Source organism: Diorhabda carinulata, chromosome 1 (assembly GCF_026250575.1).
Source record: "Diorhabda carinulata isolate Delta chromosome 1, icDioCari1.1, whole genome shotgun sequence".
In the NCBI taxonomy this organism is placed as follows: Eukaryota; Metazoa; Arthropoda; class Insecta; order Coleoptera; family Chrysomelidae; genus Diorhabda; species Diorhabda carinulata.
The window spans coordinates 31638940-31658516 of record NC_079460.1 but is presented as its reverse complement, the minus strand read 5'-3'; the positions used below and the strand labels follow the sequence as shown (position 1 = coordinate 31658516).

The window sequence follows — 19577 nt, the reverse complement described above, 5'->3', positions numbered from 1 at the left end:
GACGAGAAAACCTTTGTTTATCATCAATTATCACTTTATTGATCATAATAAAAATAAATAGTGTCGAAAAACACGTTGTTTGTATTTCGATTACTCTAATAATCCGGATAATTGACCATGTATCAGGTATTAAATATAAATTTCTTTAATTTCTTAGACCTTTTATATATGTTCATGTTTTTAAATCGTCTCGATTTTAGGTCTCTTCTGTTATAAAATTAGTTTTTTTAATAACTTTCTTTCAATAATTTTTGAAAGACTTAATTAATTATAAACATATCAAAAGGTCTAAGAGAAATGTTCTAATGAGAAAAATTAATTTTTCCTTAGTCCTTACAATCAAATATTACCATTATGAAAAATATATTGATAAAAAATTGAAGAATATACAGAAATGCCTCGAAACGAATTTATAAAAGCTATAGAACTCGCACTAACAACAACGTACAAATATGAAAATGAAATATACAAACAAATTGATGGTTGTGCTATTGGAGCTTCCTTTTCAAGTATTATAGCACAATTGGTAATGGAAGATCTTGGGGAAACTGTCCTAAGAAAACTTGATATAAATATTCCATTCTTTTCCGATATGTAGATGATTGCATTACTTCCGTACTAAAGAATCAAATTAAAAACATAAATAAAAAATTCAATTCTTATAACAAAAAACTCCAATTCACAATCGAAATCGAATAAAAAAATAAAATCAATTTTCTTGATGTCACATTATATAAAATTAACAATAACATAAAAACAGAATGGTATACGAAACCAACTTGGTCATCAAGATATTTGAACTTCAATTCATGTCATCCTATGTCACAAAAAAGATCAGTCATAATAAGTTTAGCTGATAGATTTATCCAACTATCAGATCCTGAATTTAGATGCTTAGCTATTCAAAAAGCAAAAACTGCATTGAAAGAAAATAATTATTCAGAAAAAACGATGAACAACATATTCAAGAAAAGAATAAACAGACACTGCAACCAATTAAAAAATAGAACAGAAACGAAACATCAAAACATAAAACCTTTTCCATTATCATATGTACAAGGACTTTCCCAACAACTATCAAATTATTTTAATAAATATTATATTAGTATCAGTCATAAAGGACATAATACGTTATCCAAATATTTCACTAAATTGAAATCTAAAACAACAAAAAACAAAAAAAGTAATATTATATATCAAGTGTCTTGTACTAATGGTGACGCTGTGTACATAGGGCAAACATCTCAGTATTTGGAAAATAGACTAAAAGGTCATCAATACAATAAAAAAAATAAAACTGCGTTAACGAACCATGAAATATAAAAAAAAACAAAAATTAAATGATAAAGATTCAAAAATTCTTGAAACTGAATCTAATATACGAAAAAAGGAATTTTTAGAAATGGTTCAAATTCATAAGAACGCAAAAGCTATAAATGATAAAAAAGACCTAAAAAATTTAAATACAATTTTTAGCTCTATTTTGTAAATTCTAATAAAACTACAAATAATTTGATTGATTAAGTACTGCTACATATTTGAAATGTAAGGATTAAGGAAAAATTAATTTTTCTTGTAAGAACATTTTCTATTTTGATTTTATTCTTATTTTGATGTTCATGATGTATTGATTAATATAAATCTGCAATTTTCCAGTGTCATTATCAGATTTTGATAAAGACTTAAAGAAAAGTGGAAACGTCAAATTTCATGTTTCTTCCAAAAATTATTGAAAAAACTAATTTTAAAACAGAAGAGAACTAAAATCAACATTTAGATGAATTCATATATCAAAAGGTCTAAGAAATTAAAGAAATGTATATACATATATACGTGCCACGTAGAAAAAGAATAGTACTCTCATTCATACAAAAAATCCCTGGGAACCATTAGTTTCATTCGTGTGGTTTGAAAATAATTCAATTTATTATTCACAGATTATTGCTATGAAGCGCGATATGATAAAAAATAATTACTACTTTCATTTCAGATATTGCAGCTTTTTTCATGATATCAATGGCAAATCGTAACTAATGATGAAGAATATGAGGATTTGGTTAGGTAAATTTTTTAATGAAGGTATATATTTTTTCAGTTTTTACCAATACATACTTAGTACAGAATTACAATCTTTCTTAAGAACTGAACCTATTGGGTAGACAACCATTCAACAATTGTTTCAAGTGCTTAATTGAAGTGTGATTTGGTAATTTCGGAAGTTAATAAATATGATACAACCTTACATCCTTGCCCTCATCAGAAGACAAAAAAGGTGAAATGAAAAACTTATAACTTGATGATTATGAGCTAGAACAACTTACTATTCTTCCACTTCACCAAAACAAAAGAAGTTTCATTTGAAAAATAAAACAATGATTATATATTTTTAAAAATTTATTTGAATTATGTATCGTAGCAAAACCTTTTGTTTATTTATCATGATCAAAATTAAAAAGTATAATATTCCAATAATTTTTTGCGAATTAATTTATAATGAAATTAATTATACCTCTATTAAATCTTTACATAGCTTAAATTAAATATCTGTCATAGGAATTACCCGAAACATCTCCCAAAAACCTTTCAATGGTAAATAATACTTACAACAAAAATAAAATATAATGTAAGATAAATAAAATAACAAATCATTTTTCGTTTTATTTGATATTTTGAACAAGTTAAAGAGTGATTATTTTTTTGAACAGACTATGATTTACTGGCTGGTGAAAAATTTTGAGATAAATGATATTAAATCTTCACTTTGACTTTGTTTTTCAAATGCTGTAATAAAATTGTAATTTGAATAAACGTCAGTCTTCATACTTTAACTTGAAAATACCTATTTTTTTGAACACCTTCATTGTAAGAATTCAGCCAAAAATATATCTTCTAAGCAATATATAGTATGCCCATAACTTATCAATGGAAATAAAAAGTCAATTTTTGGAAATAACAAAAGAATAGCAGCCAATTATTAAAGAGAAACATCAAATCTGTTTGAAACTTCCCAGCTTTATTACTCTTAATATCATATATATTTGCACAGTACTAAGAGATTGGCTATAGTTTACATTTAAAACTACAAGCAAAACGTCGTAGTAGTTTAAATTCTATTGAACAGCTCTTCCCTTAAAACTACAATAGTAATATGAGTTTTGATTTACAAAAGCTTGTACAGTGATATCAATTATAATGAAGTCTTCTCTACAAATATTGAAAGGATTTCATTTGCGAATTTGGATTAGGACATGCATTTTGACGAATGGGGGGTAAGAAACCAATTACTGATATATGGAAGAAAAAATATATGTAGCAAATTATTCATTCTTACTATATACTTAAATTCTTCTATTCTGTGGATATTTCTCTACTATTCATATCCACAATTACTAATTTTTTCACTTTGGATGACATTGTTTATCTATCAAATTTGAAAAATTCAAGAAGTTCAAACATATAAAATGAAAGATAATTAATGCTCTCCACTGAAAACCCTCCAGTCTAACTATCTAACACAATTTTGTTTGGATAGAAAGAAAAGGAGTGAATCTAAAGTTTAATCCGACAAATACATGGCACATTTCAATAAAACATACTAAAGAAGTTGACGATAAGGTCTGCCAAATGGAAAATCAAAAGGAAAGAAAAATTTACTATAGCAATAAAATAAATTGGAAAGAGTAATGAGAAGTTGAAAGTACAAATAGGATCTAAATACCTTACGTGAAAATAGTATGAGAGGTTTGAATTATTATTAAGCCCAAACACCACAATTATTTGATGTCACATCTTTTAAGTGCGCAAACTAATTCTCGAAATCACCAATATAAATTTATAATTCAAACTCAAATAACTTACACAATGAAGTATATTATTTTGCTCCAGATTTCAAACATGTTATTTCTTGTAAACATATCATTTAACTGTGATATGTAAAATGTTTAAATTCATGAATATGACAGAATATTAATAAAATTAAATTATTTAACATATTTTTCCATAAATTTTTTATGAAATTCTGATCTTAAAGAGTCATTTATAAATACATTTGTCTTTTTTTCTGGTTCAGACTTGGCACAGTTTTTAAATACCACATCATCATCCCATCTCCTCTTCACTTTGTGATCTGTTTTATTTGATCCTGCTGAATAATGTGTCAATAGAGGATTTCCACTTAAAATATTTTCCATTCTTATTCTTTCTTCCTCTTGTCTTCTTTCTATTTCTTTTTTTGCAGTATCTAGAGCTCTTTCCTTTTTAATTTTACTCAATTCTGCAAGTAAAGCTTCAGTATCATCATCAGCATCATCACCATCACTTGAATCTGAATCTCCTTCATCAAGGGGGTCATCTGCATCTAAGCTAGCAGCTGGGACTTGGTCCAATTTTAATCTTTTGCTGTGCTCAACTACCCTAACTCCTGGTCTTTTTTCTCTCTCACGTTCCTCAAGTTCTTTTCTAAAATCTCTAGCCCTGGTTTCATCAATTGTTCCTTGTCCATGTTCCCTAAAATTTCATAGTTACTATTTGTGTTACCAAAGGAGTAATTAACTTATATGTAGGCATACATACCTATATTTTAATTTAGTATGTCCTGGTAAATCTCTACTTGAATATTGTCTAGAAATAGCACTAAGATCTTTTTCATTTCTTCCTTGACCACCTCTTGCTGGTTCAAAAGTTGGACGTGCTGCTGTAGTCATTTGGCTATAATGGATTAACTACCGTTTCTTACTTAATTTTGGAACTGAAATGTTCGAAGTATAATAAATTAATGGTAAGTGAATGTACCCTTGTTACTGTTAATTAAATTAAAAACTACACTAGATTGAATAACTTTAAATGGATGTACGTATTATTTACATTCACACTATAGACTATAGTGATTTTCAGCAGATAGATTGTCATGTCATTAGTGGCGTTTTTCAGCGGCATTTCATGATGTCCCTGGATATGGTTTATCAAATAACTATACACAAAACTGTTTATATATTATATTTTATTAAATGTTCTGTTTTTTTTTATTTTTAGTAAGTTTACAATTTTCACCTAATTAGTATGATGTTTTTTTATAAATCTTTTTTCCTCTAAAGAACTAATACAGTGTATTTTTAACTCTAATTTCGAACGCAGTCGCTTCACACAGAACATATCCATACCCTTAGGTTATGTTCTGTGCTGGAATGCCAAGAAATCTATGGCCTATATGCAATTTATATTGTGGTACTTTGCACAAATCAGAACCTATAGAGCCCGGCAATACTTGAATTTTGATAATTGTTACATGCATCAAGCCTGTTAACTATACTACAATTAAAGAGATAATCTGTGAAAATTGGAAAATTTAGTCAAGATTAAGTAATTACCGTTTTTAATGTCGTTACACAGAACACAAAAAAGGCGACACTAGCGCCAAGCTGGAACAACTTTGTATGTGCGGTTTGTTATATGCTCTAGTATTGTGCAGTTAATTTATCAAACATCGTTTATTAAGATTTGTTAATGTATTGATAAATATAGTTCATTGTTATTAATCTGAGTGAAGTTGAATTAACAGCTTTCTACTTTGGATACTAAATTTCAAATAGTTGAAAATCAACAGCATAATATTTGTCTGATTTTGGTTAACCTTAAATAACAACACGTGTTCCGGCAATAAGCTTGAGAAAGCATGGAAGATACTCTTAAAACTAAAAAGAAAAAATCTAAAGAATTGGATGTAAGCAAAGTACAAACAGAAAACCATTTCTCACTCAAGTCATCGGATAAATTACCTAAGCTTGATGCTTCAAATTGGCCTCTTTTATTGAAGCATTTTGATCGTTTAAATGTAAGGACTAATCATTACGTTCCAATAACATCTGGATCATCTCCATTGAAGAGAGACATTTCAGAATATGTAAAATCTGGATTTATTAATCTTGATAAACCAAGTAATCCCAGCAGTCATGAAGTAGTTGCTTGGATCAAAAGAATTTTACGAGTAGAAAAAACTGGACACTCTGGAACCCTTGATCCAAAAACCACGGGTAAGTTGATTGCCTAATATTAGAAATTCACTGACTATTGTATTTTTCAACAGGTTGTCTTATTGTTTGTATTGAAAGAGCAACCCGTTTGGTTAAATCCCAACAAGCCGCAGGTAAAGAGTATGTATCAGTTTTCAAGCTTCATTCAGCAGTAGAGTTCAAGAAAGTGGTTCAATCTCTTGAAAAGCTCAAAGGTGCATTGTTTCAAAGGCCACCTTTAATATCTGCTGTTAAAAGACAGTTAAGAGTTAGAACTGTGTATGATAGTAAATTACTGGATTATGATGAAACTAGAAATATGGGCGTTTTCTGGGTAAAATGTGAAGCAGGCTCTTATATCCGTACTATGTGTGTTCATTTAGGATTATTATCTGGTGCAGGAGGACAAATGTTGGAATTAAGACGAGTAAGATCAGGAATACAGGTAATATGTCATTATTATTTGAAAATATATTCAATAGAAGCAAAAAATGAATACATTCTATAATGTAAATCTTGTAAAAATTTTACATCAGGATTTCAATTTATAGAAAGATTACCCAGTAGTTATTTCTACAGTATCTAAAGTTTCAATATTTTTCAGATCTTAGGTTTCAACAATTTTTTTTTTTAATTGTAAGCAGTGATAATCTACTAGAAAGTTTCAAAAAATCTCACATTTTCACCCCAAAATATTTAAATTGAGAAAAATAATTATAAATTTTTGTACAAGTCCAGTGGAAAAGTTTAGTTTTTTTTCAATCAGAAATTCTTTATAGCTTGTTATTTTTTTTCTTGTTTGCCTTTATCAATCGAATTTTAGTAATATTCAAATGTTTAAATGAAATTCATGAATATTAGAAAACAATTATATTGACATATGTTATGTCACCAATTAGATATTGTGGCCAACAAACATCCTATTCCTATTGAATTGTTGGAGCTAGAACATATTAAGAACTTCCTCACCACAGAATCTCTTATTCTACCAAATTTACTAGTTTGTAGCCTATATCTGAGTATTCTAATAAAAAGGAACCAAATCATAATGTAGTTGAAGATTGAATTTTTCACAGTGGTCCTTGAAAAAGTTTGTAGATGTATATCGTACAACATTTCCTTAATCATTCATGACAAAACAGCTCATAAGATATTGTATTAAACGCTACTAACACATACTATTCCTTGGGTTTTGTTTCAATCAGAAGATTTACTCTTCCATCACTTTTTCATTCCTTTTGGTTAAATTTAAGGAAAATGTTTTTCAAGAGCATTGTATTAGTTCCAGTTGTCTTTGCGCTGACAATGGCTACATTCTAATGGAAGCTGACAACGCTAACGTCCATGATCGTCTAAATTCCCATTCCACTTCTGTACAAAGCTGTGGGCTTAGTAGGCGACAATTATAGATGGAACACACATCTTAAGCAATGTAGTTTTATGATATGACAGCTTATTGGGCGCCTGTAGTTTATAATAAATGAAGCATGGTTTGAGATTTAACATCCCATTAATTTTTGTCAAAATCGTCTTCATTTTTGCTTATATATGTTTCTAAATTGTATGAAAAAGCTTGTTTTGTCAAAGCCCTCTCCAACATATTCATATTTCATGTGCGAAATGGGGGCGATGTAATGTTACTGTTACAATTGTGGCATTGATTGGAATGCACCCAATGTTGAATACTAGTGTTAATATTTTATAAACTTTCAGACACACTACAAAATACACAGCTGCATTTCAAATCCTGGGTTCAAACTGGCCATATATATCATAATTTAGATACTTCCCTGCTCTGTTCTTCCATTACTGTCTAGCTCTTCTTCTCTTTGAATAGTATGGCAGTATATCACACAACATGATCACTCAAATGAATAGATTTTTCATTTTTAATTCCCCATGTTTTCTTGACTATACATAGGCATTAATATAAAAATCAGTAATCCATGTTTTTTGTTACATTGTTTTTGAATTAAACTGTAATGTTATTTACAGGGAGAAATGGATGACACAGCTACATTACATGATATCTTAGATGCACAGTGGTTATTAGATAATCACAAAGATGAATCTTACCTTAGAAGAGTTATTAAACCATTAGAAGGTTTATTAGTGCAACACAAAAGAATAATCATGAAAGATAGTTCTGTAAATGCAGTGTGTTATGGTGCTAAAATTTTAATTCCTGGTATACTTCGATTTGAAGATGGGATTGAATTGAATGAAGAAATAGTTATAGTGACAACTAAAGGTGAAGCTGTAGCATTAGCTATAGCTTTAATGACCACATCAACAATAGCCAGTTGTTCTCATGGTGTGGCTGCCAAAATAAAAAGGGTAATTATGGAAAGAGACTTATATCCAAGAAAATGGGGTTTAGGACCAAGAGCTAGCCAAAAGAAAATTCTTATTGCAAAAGGTCAATTGGATAAACATGGAAAGCCTAATGAAAATACACCAAAAGAGTGGTTGAATAGTTTTGTAGATTATTCTGTACCTAAAGAAGTCCATGATGAAGCAAATACTGAAGAGCAGAAAAAACGCAAATTAAGTATTTCATCAATCAATACATCGTTGGAGAATGTTGAAGAAAAAACCGAAAAAAAGAAAAAGAAGAAGAAAAAAGATAAAGAAGAGACATCAGAACCAGTGGCTGAACCTGAGTCAGAAGACGCACTAAAAAAGAAGAAAAAGAAAGGAGATGAAAGTATTGCATCCCAATAAATACAAGTGATTTCTAATAAACTCAATATCAACTTGCATTTTTTTTTCAATATTTGTCAAGCCAACTACTACTAAAGCTGAAGAACATGGAGAAGTGACAAGATATAAAAATATTTTTCTTTCCAAAAGTTTTTATTTTCAGTGTCTTAATTTTTTAAATTTCAGTTAAGATGAATTTTCATCAATACATTCCTTGAACATTTTAGAATATTCTTCTCCCCTACTTAATATTTAGATTACTTCATGTCTTAATACTAAAAGTTTTGGTTTTGATGAAAAGAAACATTTTTTTTAATTAATAAGTTAACACTAAATCTTTATTTTTAATCAGGTAGGGTTCAACACAATTTGGACTAGTGGAAATCTGTAAATATTTTTTAAAGATACTGTAAGAACTTATATAACTTGTTTATGTATAATTTTAGATAATAAACTGTTGTTTCCCAAATGTTGTCTATTTATTCACATCTTTCCTTTCTAGGTTTTTAGATATTAGTTTTAAAAGTTCTTTAAGATCATAACTTCCAAAAAAAATATGAAACCGCGGTATTAAATTTTCATCTGATACCTAGTCGACAATACTATATTTTAAATAATTACTTTTTCCCCTTTTTTGGACTAGGATTTAAATTCAATTCTCTATAGTATTGTTAAGCTACTAGCTTGTGCAGATAGAAAAAACTTATTACCCACTGATACTACATTCATTTGGTGGCACTTATTTCTAAAATTAATTGAATGGTAACTTTAACATCAAAATTTTAGTATCAATTAACCTGTTATGGGAAATGGCCCATCTTGACGCAAAATCGAATTTAGAGAGATTGATATCTTATCCAAATATAAAAGGATTTTTATTTCAGTAGTTTTTAATGAGACTATACTATGACGATAAGAAACACTATTTTTTTTTAAATTAAAACAGCTACGTTTTTATATTCTTACACTAAATCCTTGGAATTTTTTCCAGCTACCACCTTACCTTGAGGCACAGTTATAACTTTGTTTTTAAGATGTAAACTCTCAGACTAATCGTTTTTCGGATGAGATTAACACCTGTAGACTTATTATCAATTTATTATTTTAAAAAATAAAACTACTATTCCTAAACAATATTTATTTCTTAAATAACGAAAATTATTAACACATTGACAAAGTTCACATATTAACAAATAAAAATAGATATATGTAATACCATAACACACTGTCACAAGTGTAAATTTTACAATAGGGGAAATTATGGCACTATAGAATAAGCTTGAATATATTTTCTTTATTGTTATACAAAGACACATTTTTAATTAATATTTTTTCATGTACAAGTGTACCACTCGCCCCAAAGAATCGTTACATTTAATAGGAAGTGTTAGTATAAACAATTATTTCTCGGATTATCTGATATAATCATCAAATATTTGGGTGATTCAAAGCTCACAAAGTTAAATTCATATATTGTAATAGGCAAATCCAGTGCACAGATTTATCCGTGATAAGGTTATGGAAATGAAGCGTTACAATTCTAAAGACAATATATAATGAAAAGATATTTTATACTTTTAATCAGCTAAACGAATATACTTTCTCTGAACGTAGTAGCTATGGTATGTTATACATACAGGTTGCATAAATTATACAAACTGACAAGCTAAAATATGTTTTACTGCAGATACAGATGTACTTAATTAATAGTCAATTACCCCAAAATATGAACTCCGCAACCTTTTGACATATCACACATTTAAAAGTGTATATGAAGAAGACTTCTTGCTTGGATGTACTATATAGAAATTAATGTACAGGGTGTCAAACATAAGGTGACCCATATACTTTTCTCCAAACCTGTAAGAGTTATCAAAAAACTTTAATTACATAAGTTGTTTGTATCTAAAAGAATTTTTAGATTATTGGCTTTTGGATTATACAGGGTGTCCCAATTCTTCAGTATCGACATCAACTTTGGAATTTTGAATGGAACTTTCATATTACCCACCGATTTGATTTCCGCACGGTTTAGGAAATATTTAAGGTTATTTGAATTTTTACTGAAAAATCATCATATTTTGACAATTCTGCAAAATAAAAATGAGGCTAACTGGCAACATTTGCAAAATTAATTTTTAAACACAAAACTTAGGTTTATTGAGTTTTCGAGTTGAGATTCATACTGGGTGTCTTTTTTTACTGTACGAGTTCCAAATTTTGTGAATAACAAAATCTCATTTTTTTAATGACACACCCTGTATATTATACCTATAATAGAACGCGCATAAAATATCAATCATTTCATACATACTTGTCCTATACCTATATATAATGGTTGTGGGAGTATTTGACTAATGTAACAATGAGTATTGCAGTTTTTAAAGAAAGTAAATAGAAAATGTTTATCAAAAACAAAAAGCTATAATAATATCGTACCCTTAAACAAATATTTTTATTAGGAATAATTCAAAGAAACATTTTATTTACATCTGAAGAGATTTAAAGTATGAATATGCAACAAATTAATGAAATATACTCATTTAAAATATCCGAATCATATTTAAAGACCGGGATTTTACAATTTATTTTTTATGTATCCAACAATTCCTGCAATGCATGTAGTATACTTGCCTTCATGCTTTGGATTGTCTCTCGTACTGCACCAGTTTGATTGAGATAATTCATTTCCTCTCGATTTTTTTCTTTCGGTTCTACCACTGTATAATTATTTCTATTTTTGTATACGATATTTTTTAAAGTGCTCCTCAAAAAAAGTCCATCGGCGTTAAATCAGGACTCCTAGGAGGACACGCACATGTCACATTTCTACAGTTATAATGTAATGCATAATAATAAGGTGTTTCATTTGAAATTCTAAAGTTGATGTCGGTACTGAAGAATTGGTATAATCCAAAAGTCAATAATCTAAAAATTCCTTAGAATACAAAGAAAGTTTTTCGATAACTCTTACAGGTTTTGAGAAAAGTACATAGGTCACCTTATGTTTGACACCCTGTAGATGGACCTCTTTATACAAAATTTAAAAAAAATGAACCATTAAGGTCAAAAAAAAATTATATTACATTTGGCGTATATATAGCAGTGGATTAGAGCTTGTTGATAAGTTTATGTTTAAGGAATAGTTTGAAGATTATATGAAACACTTAATAAATAATTTTGGATTGTTCCATTCCATAATTTAACACTTGATCAAAACTGTTATTCTGGCTTAGCATGTAATATGATTAGACTGACGCGCGTTTTGAAAAAAAAGGGTAAAAAGTTTAGAGAAAAAGCAGGGTTCTGGAAAAACAAAGAAGCAAAAAATCAAATCGAAGAAACAAATCAAAATATTCACCTAAACGAAATAGACCCGTGTTTCAAAGAAGAAATAAAATATCAAACATAAAGAATTAATACGGTATTTGCTGAAACAAAAAAAGACGAAATATATTCACAACAAAAATTCATCAACTAATTTGCACCGAAATACAGTGAATATACATGGATTTTCACAGATGGATCCTTGAATCCGGAAGACAACAAGGTGGGATGCAGCGTCTATATTCCTTCCCTAAATTACCAATTTTTTTTAAGACTACATAATCTCATTCAAATATGCACAGTGGGAATAATTAGAATAATTAAAGCGATCGAAATAGCGAAAAATAAAAAAATTAATAAAATCATAATTTTTTCCGACTCGCAAAGCGCCATCAAAAGTCTTAGTAATCAAATAACAGGCAAATTTAAATACACCGCGTTAATGGGGAAAAAGTTAATAGTGGACTTGATAAAGGAAAATCACAATATTGTTCTAGCATGGATTCCGGAACACGCTGGAGTCATATGGAACGAAATTGCTGACCAACTTGCACAAATCGCAAGAAACCTTAATGTACCAGCCGAAAATTTTAAAATAGATAAAGAAGACATTTATATACATTTTAAAGAACAAATTAAAACAGAACACAACGAACGGAAAAGCTCATTTGCAAACAAAGGAAAATGGTACAATTCGATCCAACACGAATTCCCGAAAACACCTTTCTTCTACAAAATTCCAATTATAGATAAAAGGCATCTAACAATAATAAGCAGACTCAGAACGGGCCATTGCCGCAACAAAAAACATTTATTTAGAATAGGATGTGCTACTGATCCATACTGTATCTGTGGACAAACGGAAGACCTAAACCACATTTTTTTCGGATGCCCCATTAATCGAACCTCCAATTATGATTTATATAACAAGCTGATTGAACTAAAAATACCTATACCAATTACATTATTCAACATTTTAAACAGAGAAAACTACAACATTATAAAGCTAATCATAAAATTTATCAAAATATACAAAATTGAGATATAAACAAAAATAATAATTATAATACACATATACATTTAAAACTAAATATGAAAATAAGTCAAAAAAGAATCCTTTCTATCAAGACCCTGGTCCTAATTTTCCTAACCGAGGCAACAACACAAATGTGTGAAATGCTTGGCCGTTGCCCCTGAGCGAGAAGAGTTTTAACCTTTGTTGTGATCGTCCTTTTTTTAACATGTCAAGCTCACAAGAACAGAAGAATTGGTGAAAAAAAGAAGGAAAAAAAACCAAAGTCATCAAAAATGAAGAAACAGAAAAAATAGAATCTTTAGTTTATAATAAATCAAAGCGAAAACCAGCGTTGGCCAAAATAGAGAAAACGATTAGGTTAGGGTAGAGAGGAGGAGAACAATCTGTGTACATGAAAAAGTGTCCGTCGAAATAAGTTACATAAAGGTGACGCCACAATAGCAACATCATGGTGAATTTTAGAGCAAACTCCAAATATTATTTACGTCCTGGACAACTTTTCACACTTTTGTACAAGGTATGCTTCAGTTCAATTACAATTGATACGTTCACACCAGCGCCATTCTGGAAGGTTTTTAAACTCTTATTTATCGTATCCAGCTGGACAAATTTTCTCCAATGCGAGAAAACATTTTTGAACATCTGAATACTAAAAAAACAAAAATATGGAAATTTTGTAGGAAGAGTTAATTAGTACAAAAAATCTTAAATTTGAATCATCGGCTTGTAATTATTTTATTACACTTTTTTCTAGATTTTTCAAACATTTTCAAGCACATTTTTACGGTATGAATAAACGACAAATTTCATTATTTTCTCGTTATTCTACACAGTTCAAATTATTCAAAACTGTAAGTAAAAAGTCAGATTTCAACACACTAGGTCCATTTCTTTAGCGACATTTAATACATGTCGGTCATGATTTTCGGTGGTAAAGAAAGACAGTCATTCATATTTTTTGTACTGGACATGCTTCCCTATGTTCAATGAGCTCACGTAATTAATGAATGCTCCTTAGCCTACTTCAAAACCTTTCAATTACTTTAGTGTATCACCTTAAAAAATTAAGACTAATGATATTCTCATAAAACATTAACCAAGAAATTGACTGATACTAATGGAAACATTTTTTGCTACTACTGCATAATTAGTCCAATAAAAACATTACTAATTATAATAGTATTTGAGGTTATTCATTTGCTGATAAATACATAGGATATAGAAATTAAAACAATAGATATGAGTATTCCATGAATTGACGATATAATAAATATTTTATGAATCAGGTTTCAGCCTGTTGCCTAGATCTAATAATTTTATTTTTCAATGTAATTAACTAAATTTAAATATTTATCATTAAAAACAAATATTGCATATAATAATATTTAATAAAGTGAGCTAAATAAAATACCATATTTAGAAATCAAATATTAAAAATGTGTCAAAAAATTTGCTAGATACCTGATTTCAGAATCTTTCCTTTTGTAAAAAGTCCACAATTCGTATACTAAGTAATTAACTTTCTCATTATCTATTATGACTGTGCTTAATGACATAATGTGATGGAGAATTTCATATAAATTGAATACTATGAATTTGACACTTATCATCAATATGTTAATTAACGAAAAAACAATTAATTACAAAAATTTACATAAATTACAAATTGAATTTACAAAAATAATGGAACAAATTATGTAACATGTCATGGTATAAACAAAAATTAATAACAGTAATTTTTTTTTGGCTAAATCAAATTAGAGTAAATATAGTCAGTTACAGAAACATCAGCATGCATAATTTACTAGTGAATAATTTTCAAAAAATAAACTAATATAAATATATCAAACTGCAGAAATCAGAAAGACTCTTTTTCTTCCAATAATAGTGCTCCGACAAATATAATCTATATTCTAGAATTAAGCAATATTTAAAGTGCTTCTAGTGCATTTGTATTGAGACAAGTTATAGAATAGCAAATTTTTCATTACCTACGTTCAGATATAATGTCGACGCAATAAAATGATGATGCTATTAAGGAAAGTACTATAGGAATTACACTGCATTTCCACTTCTAAAGAGAAGTTGTCAAATCTACTTTTTATTCTTTTTGTAGAGATGTAGGGATAAACAAAATCCAATGGTGAAATACATTGAGGTTGACAAATAATATTTCGGAAATATATCTGTAATAAATTAAAATTGAAATAGAATTTCCTAATTCAAAGTCACGCGTCTCTGTAACTGACAAATCAACTTAACACTAGGCTGACCATTATGAATTAATTTAATGATAGCTCACAGCCCACACAATATTAAAGACATTCACGTATTTATAATATAATTATTTTTCAAAACAAGAGTATAATAAAGACATTTCAATATTAATTGTAATGTCTTTGGGCGTTAATATGAATATATAAAAAAATTTTCTAAGTAGCCGAATTTTTTAAACGTATGTTGGGTAAATATCTAAATGTTTAATTATTTACATATTAATATCTTGTGCATATTTAGGCGTTTATATGGAGTATATAACTTACACTAACTAAAAATATTTCACTATTTTCTGTTCAAAATGTCATAATATTCACAAATAAATATAATGTTCAATTTCAATCTATAATATACTAGGTACTTTAAGGACTTGATAATTACTTCGTCAGGTATATGGTAAACCTTCGTTTCCACTGGATGAATATATAATAACTTTTACATTTCTTCCTATCACTCTAAATATAAACACGTAATAGTATTTTTAGATTATGAGGGATAAATTTCACGAGTATGAACGTACAAGTGAGACAACACTCCAATGTAAGAAATTTATTTCCTATCAAGCTATGTACGCTATTTTTTCTACGAAGTCTGATGAATTACGCTTATTTTCTAAATATTTGTAATTAATTTTGCACAAAATTAGTTGAAATTAGGAACCAAAAAGTATCTTACAAAATATATGTGGAAAAGTATAATGACTACATACAAAAATCAACACCCAGTTGTATGAAATTTAGCTTGAAATTGATATATGAATACGTACTCCGTATCAATACTGTTTGTTTTATTTATTCTGTAATTTCTCTTCTCTTTCAATACAAGTGCAAAGTACTCAAATATTTATGCACAACCGTGAAATTGAATCTTTTCTGATTATGTAAGAAAATTTTGTCCACTGAATCAACCAGAATTGGTAGTTGTCATTTGTGGTTCCCGTTCTCAATTTAAGTGAAACTCATTATTTTCACTGGACCAGTTGGAAACTGGGAATTCGAAAATCAAATTTTTCACATATTAGAAGCACCACTACAGACTTTGCAACAAAATGCTGTTTCTAGTTACTTATCTGTTTCCATCACAACAGTTACAGGTAGTAAATTGTATTTGTTTCATGTTAATGTTTTTGTTAAGTTTATCATCCAAACTAGACATAGCAATACGAATCTACAACTGTAATTAGTTTCCAAAATCAAAGTAACATTTTGCAACTTTATGGAAAATCAAAATAAATAGTTTAAGTTGTTCCATATTTCTCCAGTGGAAACATACAATAACGTGTGTGTTGTTCAAAATTGTAAGTATTGGTTAAGAATAATTAAAAAAAAATGATTTCTGTAGAATATGTTTAGAATTCTGTACATAATCATAAGCAAAGGATCATTAAGCCTTTAGTTAGCTACATGCAGAATAATTTCTATTGAATTTAAAGGCTCTCAAATAAACGATGTAGAGGGATTCTCCCAACATATTCACTGTTAAATCTACTATGACTTGAACTTTATAACTATATAGACACTGAGTAGGTATTGATGGAATCAAAAACTGACCAAGCAATTTATATATGTTAACTAGAACGGTTTTTCTTCAGTCAAATATGTGCGTATTCGAATGAGTACCTTTAAGGATTAAGAAAAAGAGTAGTTCTAATGAGATTTTGATTTATCTTGTAATCATTATCAAGTGATCCTAGTATATAATTTAAAACTTTCATATGTTCATAGAATGATAAACTTAATAGTTGGTATATAAAATTCATTCCAACTGGAATACTGGTTAGAAATGAGAAATACAATGCTAAATATTTTGTGAATTCCTAACTGTTGTGTGAACTATTAAAGGTCACATTTATTTATGAAATAAAAATTAACATCAAGGACTAATCTTATACTAAAATTTAGATATAACGTGTTGAATTACTGTATTTTTTATGTCTATGGAATTGGTTAACGGACTTTCTAGATTTCCTCAACTTTGTTAATAAAAGATAAAAATTATTGGTGTTTAATACATTTAATAAAATTAACTCATTAAATTTTTCTATTTATAATGACAAGCACATATTAGGAATATCTGGGATTCATAGGTCAATGTGTAGAATGGTGTTCAAAAGAATTCACGAGAACATAATTTCGAAGGGAAAGAAATCAAACGTTTCAATAGATACGATTAGATATACACATTGTATGTATTCAATAATTACGAAGATATACTCTTTCTACTGAAATCAAGCAATGGACAATATTGACATATATTTTTTCCAATATTTTGTCTCATTCAATATATTAAATATGCTAGGAATATCCAGAAAGTCTAACTACTAAGTCGATGCCCTTTGTAGTTCCGAAATTTTCAGAAATGTAGAATATATAAATAAGTTTTGTTTGGATATTATACATAAATGCTATTTTGTTAGTAATTAAACTGTGTTTAATAATGTGAAACTATGAAGAAATAATAAATTACTAATTTATGTTGGCGAGTAATGGACCATATATATATATAAGCTATATATAGTATTTCTAAATACATTTTGAAGACATAAAAAGGTTGTCATTCCAAAGCTCACTATACAATAGTTTTCCTTTTCACTATTAATTCGAGACGTACTAGTTTATAAATATTTAAAGAAATACTTTATAAATATATTATGTTAGCAATAATGCTAGAAAAATGAAAACAAATTTGCGTACATTACTTACTCAAGATAATTTTGAAGAGCTGACAGCTACATACTGTCTACTGAAAGAATGATTTTGCATTGACACGAACAAAATATATTAATTAGGTAATCACAATTATTACGGATATCGTATTTTTTAAGTTAGGTTAGATAATTGAATATTTAGTTCTACCTAGTGTTAGGTAGCATAAATTGAGTAATTGTTTACTACGTATTACTTTACTATTTTCTATAATTTCGAAGAAACAAAGGGCATTAAACTGCTAGATGCAATTCTACTGATAAAATTACAAATCTAGCTCTGCCAGTCTTGGAGTTTTTTATAAAAGTATAAAAGTGTCACGTACCATATATTTAAGGCTTTCCATTAATTATTGATTTAGAATTTATATTTTACTGCAGAGTTCTTACTAAATGACCACAATAAGACAATATAATCCAAAAAGCTAAACTGTTCTCTACTGTTAACTACTTAATTTACAACCAAAGATAAAATATTAGTTTTGGAAATATAAAATATTAAAAGGGAAATAATAATTTTAATAATAATATTCAGTTAATAACATATTTCTAAAATATCAAAACAAAAATAGGTTAAATTATCTAGTCAAAGTTTGAAAACAAGTAAAACTTGTCAAATAACTAATTTTTTCTATAATAAAGATCATTAATACATGGAACATGTATTATAAAAAGAATTTAAATATTGATATAACCAGAGATTATTAAATTCAAGTGCTTTATTAAATTATTAAATAAAAATTCTTTTATAAAATATATGCATAATACAGAAAAACAAGATAACCACACATTTGAAATTATAAAGAGAATACCTATTTATGTTAACGGAATATATGTAATATGCCAGAAAAAAACTGGAATAGCTAGGATTATATTTAAACTAAAACTATTTGTTGATTGTTGGATAAAATCGTTCAAGTATCAATGATCTTTATCAACTAAATAACATACTGAAGGCGAATTTGATTCACTTAATATACTTTTAATACTTTCAGGCTGTACTAGAATTTTGTGAGGCACCAGTCACGGCGCTAAATAGCGCCATACTGTTTCTTTTAAAACTGCCCATATCGTCGTGAGGCCAAAGCGTCTCTCCAAATAAAATTGATAAAGAAGAACATAACTTTTTATAATTTTGACGTAGAACCTCTTGATATTCCACCTGTTCCGAGTTTATAAGTTTGCTGTTTATTTGAAGCGCTGAATAGCATATTTTCAGGAACTCTCTGCAAATATTATTATACATATATATATATATATATATATATATATATATATATATATATATATATATATATATATATATATATATATATATATATATATATATATATATATATATATATATATATATATAATGAAATCAAAAAATGTTTTGAATTCATTAAAAGGATTTCAAAATTGAAAGTAGTCACTCCTTAATTTTCTACAAATTTATAAGTAGGAAATAAATGAAATATATTCACTTAATTTTAAAGTTAGGATTAAAAAGCATAAATTAAAGCATATTCTTCTCTCACAT

General features: G+C 28.1%; 3 protein-coding genes across 3 annotated transcripts in view; 1 reads left to right on the top strand and 2 right to left on the bottom strand.

Annotated features, from left to right (window-relative positions):
* Positions 1-2381: 2381 nt before the first annotated feature.
* On the bottom strand, positions 2382-5073 carry LOC130899435 (protein CWC15 homolog). The gene is made up of 2 exons (XM_057809371.1): positions 4573-5073; positions 2382-4506 (listed from the first exon to the last, which is right to left on the bottom strand). Exons 1-2 carry the CDS (start codon positions 4701-4703, stop codon positions 3981-3983), a joined length of 657 nt encoding a protein of 218 aa, XP_057665354.1. The 5' UTR covers positions 4704-5073; the 3' UTR covers positions 2382-3980.
* Positions 5032-9180, top strand: LOC130899357 (H/ACA ribonucleoprotein complex subunit 4). The gene is made up of 3 exons (XM_057809266.1): positions 5032-6029; positions 6083-6453; positions 8004-9180. Exons 1-3 carry the CDS (start codon positions 5672-5674, stop codon positions 8730-8732), a joined length of 1458 nt encoding a protein of 485 aa, XP_057665249.1. The 5' UTR covers positions 5032-5671; the 3' UTR covers positions 8733-9180.
* A 652-nt stretch (positions 9181-9832) lies between these two features.
* LOC130899135 (dedicator of cytokinesis protein 9) overlaps positions 9833-19577 on the bottom strand; it is a 32003-nt gene continuing 22258 nt past the window's right edge. The window contains exon 20 of the mRNA XM_057808922.1: positions 9833-19281. Coding sequence (XP_057664905.1) covers positions 19047-19281 — 235 coding nt within the window. The 3' untranslated portion in view covers positions 9833-19046. The remainder of the gene's footprint in view (positions 19282-19577) is intronic.